We start from the raw sequence: 15,081 nt of genomic DNA, 5'->3' as shown, positions 1-15,081 counted from the left end.
CTAATGAAGTGGTATTTCTATTTTGAGAATGGATCCAGCAGTATAGAATTAAAAGTTTCAGTCTCATCAGTTACTAGCTGTAGCTTCTGATAATTTTACCCTGATCCATGCTGTGGACTTGGAAACCCCTCCTGATACATCTGCAGGTGGCTGATCTCTCTTATTCTTTGTTGTCTTTTAACTAGCTTTGGTTTTAGAGATTGTTGCTTTTTCTTATGTGGTTTTCAAATTCTGGCAGTTCACGTTGTTTAGACCCTGGAGCTGACTACTTGCCATTGAATCCTACATTCCAGAGAGTTTCTAGGGGTTCTTAAGAGCATCAACGTTCCTAATGATCCATTAGAATATAAAGAACAGTGGTCACTTACTGTGTCAAAAAGAGTAATGTACTAGGAATTTGGAGTTCTTTTCTATGTTACTAATTTACCATGTAGCATTGGGTAAGTCATGTTATTTCTCCGAATTGGGCTTCCTCATCTATAATTGAATTAGACTTTTTAAAGCAACCCAGCCCATAGCCCTTTCTTTTCAAGTAAGGTCTTATGTGAAATCCCAATATACTAAACAGATAAAAGCACAGTTGCTCTGGAAATGGGGTTGGGGAGGCACTGTGGACCCAACTGCTCTTCTCTAATCACCTCTCCAAGTGGCTCCAGAGACAACTTTGCTAAGCTTTGTCCACCCTTCCAACTTCCCTGTCTCTCCAAGCGCTCTAGTGTCTGCCATTCTGAACTAGTTGGAGAGTCTTGGATTGCACTCCGTTCCACATCTGTGTGTTTGCACAGTGTTCTTTCCTCTGCCTGGAACCTGGCTTAGCCAGCTCTCTTGTGCTTCTGTTAACACCCTTAATACATTACATTGTAATTTTCTGTTTACACATCTTTCTTCCCTACTAAACTGAGGGCTTCTAGAGATCAGAGACCTTCTTTTTAATGTATGTTAATAATGAAATGAATAAATTAATGGATGAATGGCAGATTATGCTCAGGAAGTTGAGCTAGGACAGAGCCTGGATTGGCAGATCACCAGTTATTTTTAAACCAGCTTTATTAAGATATAATTCACATACCCTACAATTCCCCCATTTAAAGTGAGTTGTAATTCAGTACCTTTTTAGTATATTCACAGAGTTGTGCAAGCACTACCACAATCTAATTGTAAAACATTTTTGTGCCCCTCAAAAGAAATCCCTTACCCGTTGGCATCACTCTCCACTTCCCCCGCCCCCAACATTCCCCAGCCCCAAGTAACCACTAATTTATTTTCTCAGACCACCAAATTTAACATAGGTAAATTGATCATAAATCCTCAAAATGTACTCCTGATGTCTGGACCATGATGTAAAATTTGATAGGTAACTGTCGTGCTTTACCAGTTCGTACTGCAGAAACGCAAATGCAGGGCCTGAAGCAGCAGCTCTGGGGACTGTTTGATCCGGTACTTACAACAATTAGATGCACATTTAACAGGAGAGGCTTGTTTGGTCTTACCTGTCACTACTTACTTTTCATTATTGCTGTTGATGCGCCCTTTAGCAGTTTATACTTTGTTAGTACAGGGTAACTGAAAAACTCACAACCTCTATTAACAATTGTGAAAAGTTCCTGGTAACAATCTGGAGGGGTGTTTGCCCCCTGGAGAATATCACGAATTAAGAATTATGTGAGTAGGTCATTCAGCAGCTTTCGCGTGCCTTTTCTTTTAACAAAATTCTTCCACGGGATAACCCAAGAATCAAGAACTGGGTTTTTCCAGGAAATCCGGTCCGGGTCTGCTGCGTTGCCAAGCGATCGCCTTTCCCCTTCCGGTCGCGTGGCCAAGTCGCTCGCGCAGTGACGCACCAGGCGCGCGATGACGCACGCGCGGTGCGGTGCAAGCTGGGATATTTAAGTCCTTTCCGCGGCGCGGAGCCGCGATGTCTCCGGCGGCCGCGGCGCCTGGAGTAGGCGACCGGCGGCGGCCGATAGCGAGCGCCCGGGTCGGCCGAGGCCGGGGCTGGGGCTCCGGCGGGCCAGCGGGGGCGGCGCTCCTTGGACTGTCGCTGTTCGGCCTCGTGCTATACCTGGTGCCGGCGGCGGCTGCGCTGGCCTGGCTGGCTGTGGGGGCTACCGCGGCCTGGTGGGGACTGAGCCGAGAGCCCAGAGTTTCGCGCCCCTTTCCCCCGCTCGTTCGGAATTCGCGGCGGCAGCGAACGCTGTTCGCTTCGCCTCCGGCCAAGTCGGCAGTGAACGGAAATCTCCTCGAGCCGCGGACCCTACTCGAAGGACCGGACCCTGCAGAACTGCTCCTCATGGGCAGTTACCTGGGCAAGCCTGGCCCCCCGCCGCCTCCCCCGGGTCTGGCGGGCCGAGAGCTGCGAGAGAGGCCCGGCCGCCGCCCACCCGCCCGCACCCCGCAGCCCTCCTACCCTGGCCATCGCGTCCACCGCCTCCACCCCTCTCCCCCCACGCCTCTTCTCCGGCCCTCTAGGAAGCTGTCCCACCGGTAAGATAAACTGATCTTCTCCAATCCTCATCTGTATAGACTGGCTGTAAATTGAGGACTTCACTTTTAAATCAGATATGATTGTTTCGTTAAGTCCAGAGTCTATTCTTTGTGGGTTTGTCGTCTTCAAAGAACACTTTTGGTGTATGTCAACCGTCTCCTGCCCTCCTTTAACTCTTGGATTGAGAAGTTGGTGATACCAAAGCTGGTCTCTGCTTTCCAATTCTTACAGCTGCCTGAATTTTAGTCCTCTATAGATATAGTAGAATACTTGACAAACCACTTAAAATATCTCTACTTTGGATGAAAGCCTCTTTTCCTTTCAAGTTCAATTGCATAATGTATTTTGTTAAATTTTTGCGTCTGGATTAGTAGGAAAATTATCATCAGTTAGCAGAGCTCAAGGAGGTATTCCCAGAAAATAAACTTAATGACCAATGAAGATGGTTAAATTTAAAAAGGCATTTTTATTTAGTACCAATTACTGAGTGATAACAAGAGAATAGAAGAATTCTTGCCTTGAAAATATTACATTCTTGGTAAACATTAAATTAAGAAGATGAACATTTAAGTATGGAAAGGATTTAAAATGTTTGACTTTGGGTGTATGTTAACAGAAGTTTTAACATAAAAAGTTGTAAAGATTCAGGGATTCTTGAAAAGTTCTTTCCCATACCCCCCCCCAACACATTTTTTTTTCCATTGTAGTGTTACTTACGTGGGAAAGGTTTTCAGTTTCCCTCTCAAATTGTTGAAGTCTGTTGAGACAGCTGTAAAGCAGCTGCTCCTTTCTGCCATTAGATGGAATGGGAGAAAGTTGCCATAAAAATACTTGGTTTTCTGTTGCAGAGAAAGATTTAAGCTCTCTGGAAAATGTTTTAACCCACATGGTTCTTTAGCTGTTTAGCTTTTCTGATACTCTTTTAAAAGCTTCTTTGGTTCCATGGTGTGTCTCCCATTCTCTGCAGGGATTGTGGGACTGTATCAAATCGCTTTGTAATAACACCTCGAAGACGATATCCAATCCAGCAGGCCCAGTATTCCTTTCTGGGGGTACTTCCCACAGTGTGCTGGAATGGTTATCACAAGAAGACGGTGCTTTCCCCTCGTAATTCCAAGATGGTGTGCAGCCCAGTGACGGTGAGGATTGCTCCTCCCGATAGCAAATTGATTCGTTCTCCAATGTGAGTATTATCGTTGAAAGAAACAACTGCCCTTTGTGTCCATTTTATTCTTTCTACAATTGTTCCTTTGACTATAAATTCCTCTGACTATGAACTATAAAGCAAAAAGAGGAAATAGCTGTGTGTTTGAATGAAAAATCCCAAATTCTAGTCATTGAACCTTATTTTATTTACCTTTTCTTTTTTTTTTGCCCTTGACAATAGATTGCTGAGGACAGTTTCTGTGAGTTTATAAAATATGTTTTTGCTTGCTAAGCTAGCTTTTGATTTCCAGTGACTTAAGTCTGTGCTAAGTGGTGTGGCAATTAAAATATCTTAAAACTAGAGTCTTGTCTTTCATTGCAGACCGGAGCAGATAATTAGCTCAACACTGTCCTCGTCATCAGGTAATACCCCAGACCCATGTGCGAAAGAGACTGTACTAAGTGCCCTCAAAGAGAGGAAGAAAAGGACAGTGGAGGAAGAAGACCAAGTACTCACTGATGGTCAGGAAAATAAAAGAAGGTAACAGGCCCAGGGGAGTACTAAATAGGCCTACCTGGGAGGGAGTTTATGGAAATATAGATCGTTCCCAAAAAAAGATGGAAAGGCCAACTTCAATTTGAGCATTGGCTTTCATGAAAGAGCCAGGTTTAATAAACAAGGGCTTTATTGCTGTTTCTTTCTTAAGGCCCAGAGTACCTAAATTTTTCATAATTTACTTTTTCTAGCCAACAACTATTAACTCTGTCTGCCTCATATTTTTTTTTTTTTTAATCATCATTTTATTGAGATATATTCACATACCACGCAGTCATACAAAACAAATTGTACTTTCGATTGTTTACAGTACCGTTACATAGTTGTACATTCATCACCTAAATCAATCCCTGACACCTTCATTAGCACACACACAAAAATAACAAGAATAATAATTAGAGTGAAAAAGAGCAATTGAAGTAAAAAAGAACACTAGGTACCTTTGTCTGTTTGTTTGCTTCCCCTACTTTTCTACACATCCATCCATAAACTAGACAAAGTGGAGTTTGGTCCTTATGGCATTCCCAATCCCACTGTCACCCCTCATAAGCTACATTTTTATACAACTGTCTTCGAGATTCATGGGTTCTGGGTTGTAGTTTAATAGTTTCAGGTATCCACCACCAGCTACCCCAATTCTTTAGAACCTAAAAAAGGTTGTCTAAAGTGTGCGTAAGAGTGCCCACCAGAGTGATCTCTCGGCTCGTTTTGGAATCTCTCTGCCACTGAAGCTTATTTCATTTCCTTTCACATCCCCCTTTTGGTCAAGAAGATGTTCTCCATCCCACGATGCCGGGTCTACATTCCTCCCCGGGAGTCATATTCCACGTTGCCAGGGAGATTCACTTCCCTGGGTGTCTGATCCCACGTAGGGGGGAGGGCAGTGATTTCACCTTTCAAGTTGGCTTAGCCAGAGAGAGAGGGCCACATCTGAGCAACAAAGAGGCATTCAGGAGGAGACTCTTAGGCACAAATACAGGGAGGCCTAGCCTCTCCTTTGCAGCAACCGTCTTCCCAAGGGTAAAACTTATGGTAGAGGGCTCAACCCTGCCTCATATTTTTTTACAAGGGCGTTACATTTTATTTTTGAGAGAGAATGTTCATACTCTTCCCCTCACAGTCTTGTGGTGCTTAATTATTTGGGGAGCCACCAGTTCAAATTTCGTAACTGTGCTGAAGGAAAGCTTGGCAAAGGAAAGTAAAGGCTAGAATATGGTAGTTAACAGTAACAAGAGTAAAACCAATTTAATTATTTGGTTTATCTGAGAACTTAATGAAAATGGAATGTTTTCTAAATGTAGAAAGAGAGGAGGTTGGAGTTGGCTAGTTAGGATGCACAACTACTTGTGGCTGCCCAAGGAGTCAATTAAAAAAATTCACTCGTTAATTCAAATATTTATCAAGCACCCTATTCTAGGGACTATGGACAGTGCAGTGAACAAGACAAAGGCCCCACCCTCATAGGATGTTTTTGAGGGAGACAGACAATTACAGTACAGATGACAATAAAATAAATAAGGTTATTGTTTTAGTTTCTTAGACTGCTCAAAGCAAATATCATGAAATGGGACAGGTTAAACAATGGGAATTTTTTTCACTCATGGTTGTGAGACTGGGAAGGTGTCCAAATCAAGGCGTCATCAAGGTGATGCTTTCTTCCTGAAGAACGGCTGCTGGTCTCTCCATTCTCTTCTGGGTTTTGTTGATTGTTCAGCTTCTTGGTTCTGTAGCTTCCTCCCTCTGTCTGAATTCCATTCCACTTATAAGAATTCCAGTAATAGGATTAAGACCCCTCCCGATCACACCTTAACTGAAATGGCCTCCTCAGAAGATACTACTTACAGTGGGTTCACACCCACAGGAAAGGATGAACTTTAAGAACATGTTTTTTTCTGTAGTACATACAGCTTCAAACCACCACAGTGATTATAGATGGTATGTATATGGGGTGGAAAACTGAAAAACAGGATAATATAACAGAGGGTAATGAGAGGGGGTTTTTTGTATAAGATGGTCAAGGAAGGGCTCTCTGAGAAGACATTAGACCCACACTTGAAAAATATAGCCATTGTCCCCATGATCCTAGACCAGATTGTACATACTGAACAGTTTCCAGAGTTGGCCAGCTTTGATAGTATAGATGACAGAATTAAATAGGGGAAATCTTAATAAATGGAAATATGTTCATGTAATACAGGAAGATCAGATGATGATGACTAGAGATATGACTTTGTGGCAAGTGAGCAATTTGAGCTAGTGTCATCAAGCTAACCAGGAGCAGCAGGGGCTATTGTCATGGACCAAATAGATTTCTTAGGTTCTTCAGGGAGGTAATTTTTCTTGATCCTGGTGAGCTTGTAACTCAAGATTCCTGTGTTTGGAATAAGCACTGCTCATGTGCACTTTGCATCGGCTCTTCTTATATGTGATATGTAAAGTTTTTCCCTGACAAACTTGGCATATTAACCTTTGGAGCACTGGGAGATGGGTAGGCTCATCTCTAAAGGTGTTCTGGGTTTGTGTTGTTTTTTTTTCCCCAATTTGTCGATGGTAGGGTATTAAATTTATATAGTAGCACTTTGGTATGAAGTTAGCAAGTAAAGAATTGATACACTTGAAAAGTTCAGAAGGGCTGAAGTATTTCATGCTTTCCTTATTACCAGGACAATCTTAGATTAAATTTCCCTTTTAGGATCTTAGGGATTTGAAGCAACCTTTTTCTGTTCTGGAATGGAACACTTGCTTCATAGAGATAGTGTAAGATTCCAGGAATATGAGACTATGCTCTAAGGAAAAAAAAATGTTATTTCATTTCATTGAAACATTTTGAATTTGTCACAGGCGCCATGATAGCAGTGGGAGTGGACATTCAGCATTTGAGCCCCTGGTGGCCAACGGAGTCCCTGCTTCTTTTGTGCCTAAGTAAGTAAGAGGCCATCTGGATGGGATATAGATTATTTGGGAAAAGGGCATTATCAGAGCTGTTATCCTATAGATTTTCCTCTTTGCTTTTTGCATTGCTTTATTCAGGTTCCGATCTGCTTTCTGTCATTATAGATTAATGTATACCTTCTAGAATATTACATAGGTGGAATCATACATTTAATCTTTAAATATTTGGCTTTCCCTTCCTGGCTTTGTCAGAGATATATCATTGGATTGTTAACAAAATCAGAGCATATCCTCTTCCCTTCATTGTACTGAGAAAGGTGCCATGACCAGATAGTATGACACCTTAGAAGAATGTTGCCTTCCAGGGCACAACTGGTGATCTCTTTCCCTTCTGTTAGGCCAGGGTCTCTGAAGAGAGGTCTCAATTCCCAGAGCTCTGAAGACCACTTGAATAAGAGATCTCGCACTTCTTCCATGAGCTCCTTGACGAGCACGTACGCAGGTGGCATCCCGAGCTCCAGCCGCAATGCCATTACCAGTTCCTACAGCTCCACTCGAGGTTTCTCTCAGGTACAGTAGCTCTTGTAGTGTGGGATAAATGGACTCCCAGGGTTGAACTGGATAGGCCAGAATTAATTGATTAGCAAGTGTTTACTAACCAGAAACTGGGATAGTGTCTGAGCTAACAGAGGATACAAACTCTTGAATGATAAATATAGACCAGTGGAACAGACTAGAAAGCCCTGAAGCAAAGCAGATCTGACATGAGACAGAGCTAGGATTATGGATAAATGGAAAAATGATGAACAATTCAATAAATGATATTAATTTAACTTAAAAGATAGACTGAGGCTCAGTTGCATTGGGTCCTAAAAGAATTATATCCTATGGGTATTGTGTATTTAGTAAAAGTTTTCTGAACAAGAAGTGGTTGTACTTCTGTCTTAGAAAAAGGGATGTAGTATAGTGTAGGAAACAGCAAGCTTTGCTGCCAGACAGACTTGGGTTCAGATCTTTGCTCTGACACTTTGTAGCTGCAGGGTCTTGTGCAGGTAAGTCATCTAATCCCACCCCCCACCCCACCCCACCCCACTCCACCCCTCGCTGGTTTTTTTTTCCATCTCTGAAAGATTGTTGTAAAGATTAAAGATAATGTTTGAAAAGCACCCATTTCAGTGTCTGTCAATAAGTAGGTACCCAATATATAGTAGCTAGGAAAAAAGACAAGGCCTGTATGGAGGAGGATTTTTGAGGGGAGAAAATTTGAAGACAAATTCATCAGTCCACAAAGATTCATAAAAATGAAAGGTGAAAGTCTGAGCCAGAGCAATTGTGAGAATGAAAAGATGGGAAAATTGATAATAGTTAACCTTTATTTTGAGCATTTTTTCTGTGCTAGGCCCTATACTAAAGCACTTTATATACATTTCCTCATTTAATCATCATAGTAGCCCTATTAAGTACATATTATCCATATTTCTAAAATCTTTATTATGTAAAATTTCAAATGTACATGAAAGGAGAGAAAATCTAATGAGCCACTATATAGCTTATTTAATAGTATTTTTTCAGTCTCTTCTACCAGTTCCCCTTAAATTGTTTTTGCTCTGATTTTTAACTAAATTGCAGACCTGTTATTTCACCTATAGTTACTTCGGTGTATTTTTTTTTTTAATGCAATTTTATTGAAATATAGTCACATACCATACAGGCATCCAAAGTGTACAATAATTGTTCACGGTATCATCATATAGTTGTGAATTCATCACCACAATCAATTTTTGAACATTTTTATTACCACAAAAAATAAAAATAAGAATAAAAATAAAAGTAAAAAAGAACACCCAAAACATCCCATACTCTGCCTTCCCCCCTATTATTCATTTACTTTTTGACCCCATTTTTCTTCTCATTTGTCCATACACTGGGTAAAGGGAGTGTGAGTCATAAGGTTTTCACAATCACACGGTCACACCATATAAGCTATATATTTATACAATCATCTTTAAGAATTAAGGATACTGGATTGCAGTTCAACAGTTTCCGATATTTCCTTCTAGCTATTAAAAACTAAAAAGGGGTATCTAATGCGTAAGAATAACCTCTTGACTCCATTTGAAATCTCTCAACCACTTTGTTTCATTTCTCTTTCCCCTTTTGGTCCAGAAGGCTTTCTCAATCCTATGAAGCCGGGTCCAGGCTCATCCACTTTGGTGTATTTTTGATTAAGCACTCTTTTTTTTTTTTTTTTTTTTGACATCAACCTCAATACCCTATTCCTCTTAATACAGTTAACAGTAATTCTTTATTAGTTAATAACAGTCCGTGATCACACCGCCCTAAGTACCCAAACCTGTTAAATTTGTTTGAATTGGGAAATAAAGATTAGTTCATTACATTTGGTTGACATTGTTATGTCTCTTAGGCTCTTAGTCACATTTCTACTTCCCCTTTTTTCAAAAATCCTTTTGAAAAAAGTTAGTCATTTTTTCCTGTAGAATTTCCCACATTTTGGATTTATTATGCATCATCATGGTGTCATTTTAACATGTACTCTAACCCATGTTTTCCTTGTAAACGTATAGTTGGATGTGGAGGTTTGATTAGACTCAGGTTCAATTATTTTGGCACAATACTTCAAAGTTGAAATAGTGTAAATGTACCTTTTCAGGGCACCATTGAATAACTTAACTTACAGTACATCTATAAGTTGAAATATTATGTAGCTTTTAAAAATAATAAGGCTGTTTAATAGTACTGATGTGGAATGGCCTCAAAAATATATAGAAGACTAAGGTGTAGAACTGTGTATAGTATCCTGTTATTTGTGTTGCTGGTTTAATCTTTTAACATTCGTTGAGTAATTCTGGCAGGATATATTAGAAACTGGCAACAATTATTGAGATAAGAGGGAAACTTAGTTTTAACTGTGTGTATTTTTCCCTCATTGGAATTTGTAACGTGAAAATACTACCTTTCCTAGTTTCAAAAAAAATTGTACGTATAGGTAACTGTTGTGGAAGAAGTAAAATTCCCCTACCCTGGCTCGTCTAGTCTACGTTCCATAGATACCTGTTGCTGACATTCTTACTGTGTATGCAAATACGGAAGACACACCTACTTTTTGAACTGTTTTAGGCAGATGAGATCATACCAGGTGTACTTTTTCACGTCTTCTTTTCTTTTAGCAGTTTATCTTGCATAACATTTCATGTCTTGTAATCTACTTTACTTTTTTTTTATTAGAGTATAATGTTCAGGAAAACACAAATCAGAAGTGTACAGCTCCACATAACCATCACTCAGGTCAAATTATAGAACATTTTCAACACCCAGAAGCCCCTCCACACACCTACTCCTAAACACTACTTCTTCCCTCCTTCCTTCATGAACATTAGCACCATTTATAGTCGTTCCTGCTTTTGAACTTTGTAGAAATGTAAACATAGAGTATACATTCTTACGTGTTTGGCTTCTTTGACTCAACATTTGTGAGGTTTACCCATGTTGTTATAGGTAGCAATGGATCATTCATTTTCATTTTTGTATACTGTTCCATTATATGAATATACTACAATTAATATTTATCCATTCTACCATTAGACATTTGGGTTTCTATTTTGGGGCTGTTATGAATAATGCTGCCTGATACATTTTCAATTTTGATTGTAATTTTCTTTGAAATGATCTAGACATGAGCTATTTTTAAAACTCAGTAAAGGGAGACTGACCCGAAAGGGACAAAGTGGCTCCTGACGTTGGGATTCTTATCAGTGAATAGCTGCTGCCACGCTGAAAGGATTGCGCCACCTCATTGAAAAAGCACCTGGGAAACCTGTTTGAAGTCAAGGCTCAGTTTTGGACCATAACTCCCAAAGAAGGCTAGTCCAGTGCATTTGAGATGGCTTTCTTTTCTAGACCAGGGCTCCTAACCGTAAGAGCTAGATAGGCTTAGGAAGAGGAGGGCGAGTTTGCATGGGAAGATAATTCGCATGTAACCTTCAGGTACTGTTTCATTTCCCCACTCACTGGTTGTAAAGTCACTAAACTGGATGTAATCCTCAGTTGAAGCAAGAAGAGCCATGGATGATGGAACGAATGTACAGGAGATACTGTCACAGTGTGTTTCATGGCCCAGAATGTGACCTGTCTTTGAATATCCCATGTGAGCTTGAGAAGGATGTGTATTCTGCAATTTGTGGATGAAATATTCTGTAAATGTCAGTTAAGTTCAGTTGATCATGCTCTTCAGTTCAAATGTATCCGTACTGATTTTCTGCCTGCTGGATCTGTGAATTACTGAAAAAGAAAAAGCATAAGACATAGAAGCAGAAAGAACAGTGTAACAAAAGGCTTGTGAGTGAAGTTACAAATACTTGCACAACAGTACAGGCTTAAGATGAAGTCAGAGAATGAGGAAAGTTGAGAAAATATTTTCTCTGACGGCAGACATTGTTTCCTCAAAATAATGCCTCTCAGATGTGACTTCACTTTGAAAGAATTCACATCATGCTTAACTAAACATGAAGGAAAAAAGAATGAATACAGTGAGTTTTGCCATAGTTTGTCCCACATGGTAGTCATGCCTGTTAAGTATAATGAGTGTGAAAGTCTTCTGTTGGAAATTCTGCCTCATGAGATACCCAAGAATTAATACTCAAGAGAAACTATTTGGATTTAATGAATGTGGGAAAGTTACATTCACAGCAAAGAAATCATGCAGGAGTAAAACCTTGTGTGTAATGAAAATTGGAAATCCTTCAGCTGGGCATTAAATCTCATTGAGGATGAGAATAGTCATACTTAAATTAGTGTCATAATGATCGTGGAAATACTTTTATCTGAATCAAAACTTCATGGACTATGAGAAGAATTCATGCTAGAGAGAAACTATGTGAGTGTCCTGAATGTTGTAAGTCTGCTCTTTACAGTCATCTTTTACTCCACTTTTGAAAAGCCATACAGGGGAATAAGCATATAAATGTAATGTGGGAAAGCTTTCAACCATATAGAAAACCCCTGTTTCCATTAGAAAATTCCTTCTGGAGAGAAATCATATACATGTGGGAAAGCTCTAATTCAAATGTCTAATCTCAGACACAAAAGTTTTCATACTGGAAGGAAACTATGCATGTCAGGAATGTGAAAAAGCCTTTAGTCACAAATCACATCTCACAGAACATGAGAAAACTCACAGTGGACAGAAGGAATATGAATGTAAAGAATGTGGAAAAGCCTTCAGCCAGAAGTAAAACCTCATTAGCCATGAGAGAATCCATACTGGAGAGAAACCTTATGAATGTGATGGATGTGAGAAAACTTTCATTCAGAAATCAAGCCTTATTACACATCAGAGAAGACATACTGTAGAGAAACCCTTTGTATGTAAGGAATGTGGGAAAGTTTTCAGTGGCAAATCAGATCTCGCTGAACATGAGAAAATTCATACTGGAGAGAAACCTTATAAATGTAATGAATGTGGAACAGTCTTCAGCCAGAAGCAGTATCTCATTAAACATTACATTCATATTGGAGAGGAACCCTGTGAATGTAATAAGTGCAGAAAAGCCTTTTCTCAAATCACATCACTTATTGTTCATATGGGAATTCATGCAGGTGATAAACCTTATGAATGTAAGGTATGTGGGAAAGCATTCTCTCAAAGTTCATCTCTTACTGTGCATGTTAGAAGTACAGGTGAGAAACCTTATGGTTGTGATGATTGTGGAAAAGAGTTACCTCAATTTAGATTTAACCAAATTGGATTCTCTGAGTCTGAGGTTTAGCCAGCCAAATTAGAAATCCTAGCTTTGATATTATAAAATTAGAAATGTTAAGCCCTTACTAGGAATAGAAAGGAAACTGTCCTCAGACCTCATTGTGCCCAGCATTGATATCTCCCTGTGTTTTATCATACTTAGCATTTTCCAGATTCAGGATAGTAAGCCTGGCATTCATAACTTCAGTCCCCTAGCTTTTGCATTTCTAACCCAGCCCCTTATAATTCCTTTATTACATACCCTGTGTTTAAACCAAACCCGAAAATTTTATTATCTTTTAAGAACACCTTATGCTTTTCCCTGCTTCTTTTCCTTTCCTTGTCCTGTTCTCCATCTGAAATGATGTGTCCATCCCACCGCAGGCCTAGAAGTTTTTCTTTTTTCAGGTGTTTTGTTAAATTATGAAGGACCCTCTCAAGTATCATTTTTGTCCTTTTTTCAGTCTCCCAGCAATACATAATCTCTCTTCTTGGACTTCTTTTTAGTGATCTTTTATCTCTTGGCTTTTACAGTCAGTTTGTGTACTTGGCCTATCTCCTTTCCAGATTGTAAATTTCTTCAATGTGGCCTTGCTAATCTTGGCAGTCTCTCTGACACCTGGTGTAGTGCCTTTATGAATTAGGGACTTCATAAATATAAATTGAATTAAAATGCAGAGCTAAATTGGCTGCCAAATACATAGATTGACCGATTCTTTCATGACTTGCGTTATATTGTTTGTCCGCTTTTCCTTTGAGATGTTCATTATATCATATTTATGGCAATATATTTTTTTTTACATGTTAAGGATATTAACTCTTGTCATTTTAATTGAAAGTATTTGCCTTTTAAGTTTTGTATTTTTGTTTATTTTGTTTTGTTTTGGGGTGTTTTTCTTTCCTGCCTACGTAGATTTTAATCCCACGTGGTAATATTTTTATATATGGAAATTCTTAGTTTTTATGAAGTGGTCCATCAGTTTTCTCTTCCTGTTTCTGGCATAGAAAGTTTTCCCAACTCCAAATTACATAACAACTCATTTTTTCTTTATTATAGTCCTTCTTTTGTTTGTTTCACTTAGATGTAAATTTTTATTACATCTGGATTGTGTGTGTGTAGTGTATGAAGTGAAGATACAGCATTTTTCCCCCTAATTGTTGTTCTAAATTGTCCTCAACGCTGGCTAAACCTCAGAATCACCTTTGGAACTTTGTTAAAAAATAAAAGGTGCAAGGCCCCCAGGCATTTGTGTGTTTTTTTTTTGTTTTGTTTTTTTGAGTCCCACAAGTGACTGATGAGCAGTCATATTTGAGAACCAGGGAGCTAGGAAGGATTAGGGATTTGAAATGACAGAAAATGCCACTCCTGGCATATATTAAATCTTTGGATCAATTTGATGGATCTTTTATTCTGTTCTTTCACATGCTTATAACCCCACATTTTTAAAACCAGTGTTTGTTCTAGCCTTTCTGAATGGCTGTCCCTCTTGTTCTTAATTTGAGCATAGCATAAAAATTGGGTCATTTTGCTCAGGCTCGTTCTGGATGCTGGTGTTAGTCTTGGAGAGCTCTGTCCTGCTTTACCACCTGTCTTTGACTTTAGGCCCCTCTTTTCCTCTTTCAGACTCTGATTAAGCATTGTTGTTTTTCTGTTTGTGCTTTTACGATACAACTATTACTAGAAATCACTAGAAGCTTCTCAGGAAAAAATATCTAAGGTGATATTGTAATCAGGCATAAGACTTATGAAAATATTTTCAGAGTGCTTCCTCTATGTCAGTTATTTTGCTACTAGACACTACTTGAAGGATGCAGAGATGAAACAGACTGACTCTGCTGTCAAGGGACTCTACCTGGTAGAAGAGATGATGATAAACAGCATACATTTAATTAGCAGTTTAATACTTTTTCAGACTTTTTTTTCCTTCCCTAATTAATGCTGGCAATTGACTTTCTTTTGGGTAGTATGTTTTTCACATACAAAAAGTAAACATGAGACTATATGCAGCAATGAATAGAAAATCACAAAACTATGTTGAGGGTCAGGTGCTAAATTATCAATTAGGCTCAGTCCTGCTACTTGTCTGACTTTTAGCTGTGGAAGAGAAGTGGTCCCAGTTCATCACCCTTCTCCAGCCCAGCCTCATCCCGTTCCCAAACACCAGAGAGGCCAGCAAAGAAGATAAGGTAATTAGCATTCTTCTTCAATTATTTTTGCTCTGTGGACTAATGGGAGGCTATAAA

At 39.4% G+C, this 15,081-nt stretch overlaps 1 protein-coding gene across 1 annotated transcript in view; it reads left to right on the top strand.

Annotated features, from left to right (window-relative positions):
* The first annotated feature begins 1,907 nt into the window (after window positions 1-1,907).
* The window catches only part of POM121C (POM121 transmembrane nucleoporin C), a 23,988-nt gene continuing 10,814 nt past the window's right edge, over window positions 1,908-15,081 (top strand). Inside the window, exons 1-6 of the mRNA XM_037814385.1 lie at window positions 1,908-2,484; window positions 3,453-3,668; window positions 4,014-4,172; window positions 7,029-7,109; window positions 7,478-7,649; window positions 14,933-15,024. Coding sequence (XP_037670313.1) covers window positions 1,916-2,484; window positions 3,453-3,668; window positions 4,014-4,172; window positions 7,029-7,109; window positions 7,478-7,649; window positions 14,933-15,024 — 1,289 coding nt within the window. The 5' untranslated portion in view covers window positions 1,908-1,915. The remainder of the gene's footprint in view (window positions 2,485-3,452; window positions 3,669-4,013; window positions 4,173-7,028; window positions 7,110-7,477; window positions 7,650-14,932; window positions 15,025-15,081) is intronic.

This window comes from Choloepus didactylus, chromosome 21 (genome assembly GCF_015220235.1).
Source record: "Choloepus didactylus isolate mChoDid1 chromosome 21, mChoDid1.pri, whole genome shotgun sequence".
NCBI lineage: Eukaryota > Metazoa > Chordata > Mammalia > Pilosa > Megalonychidae > Choloepus > Choloepus didactylus.
Note: the sequence above shows the minus strand (reverse complement) of the source record. Positions and strands in the feature narration are given on the sequence as shown.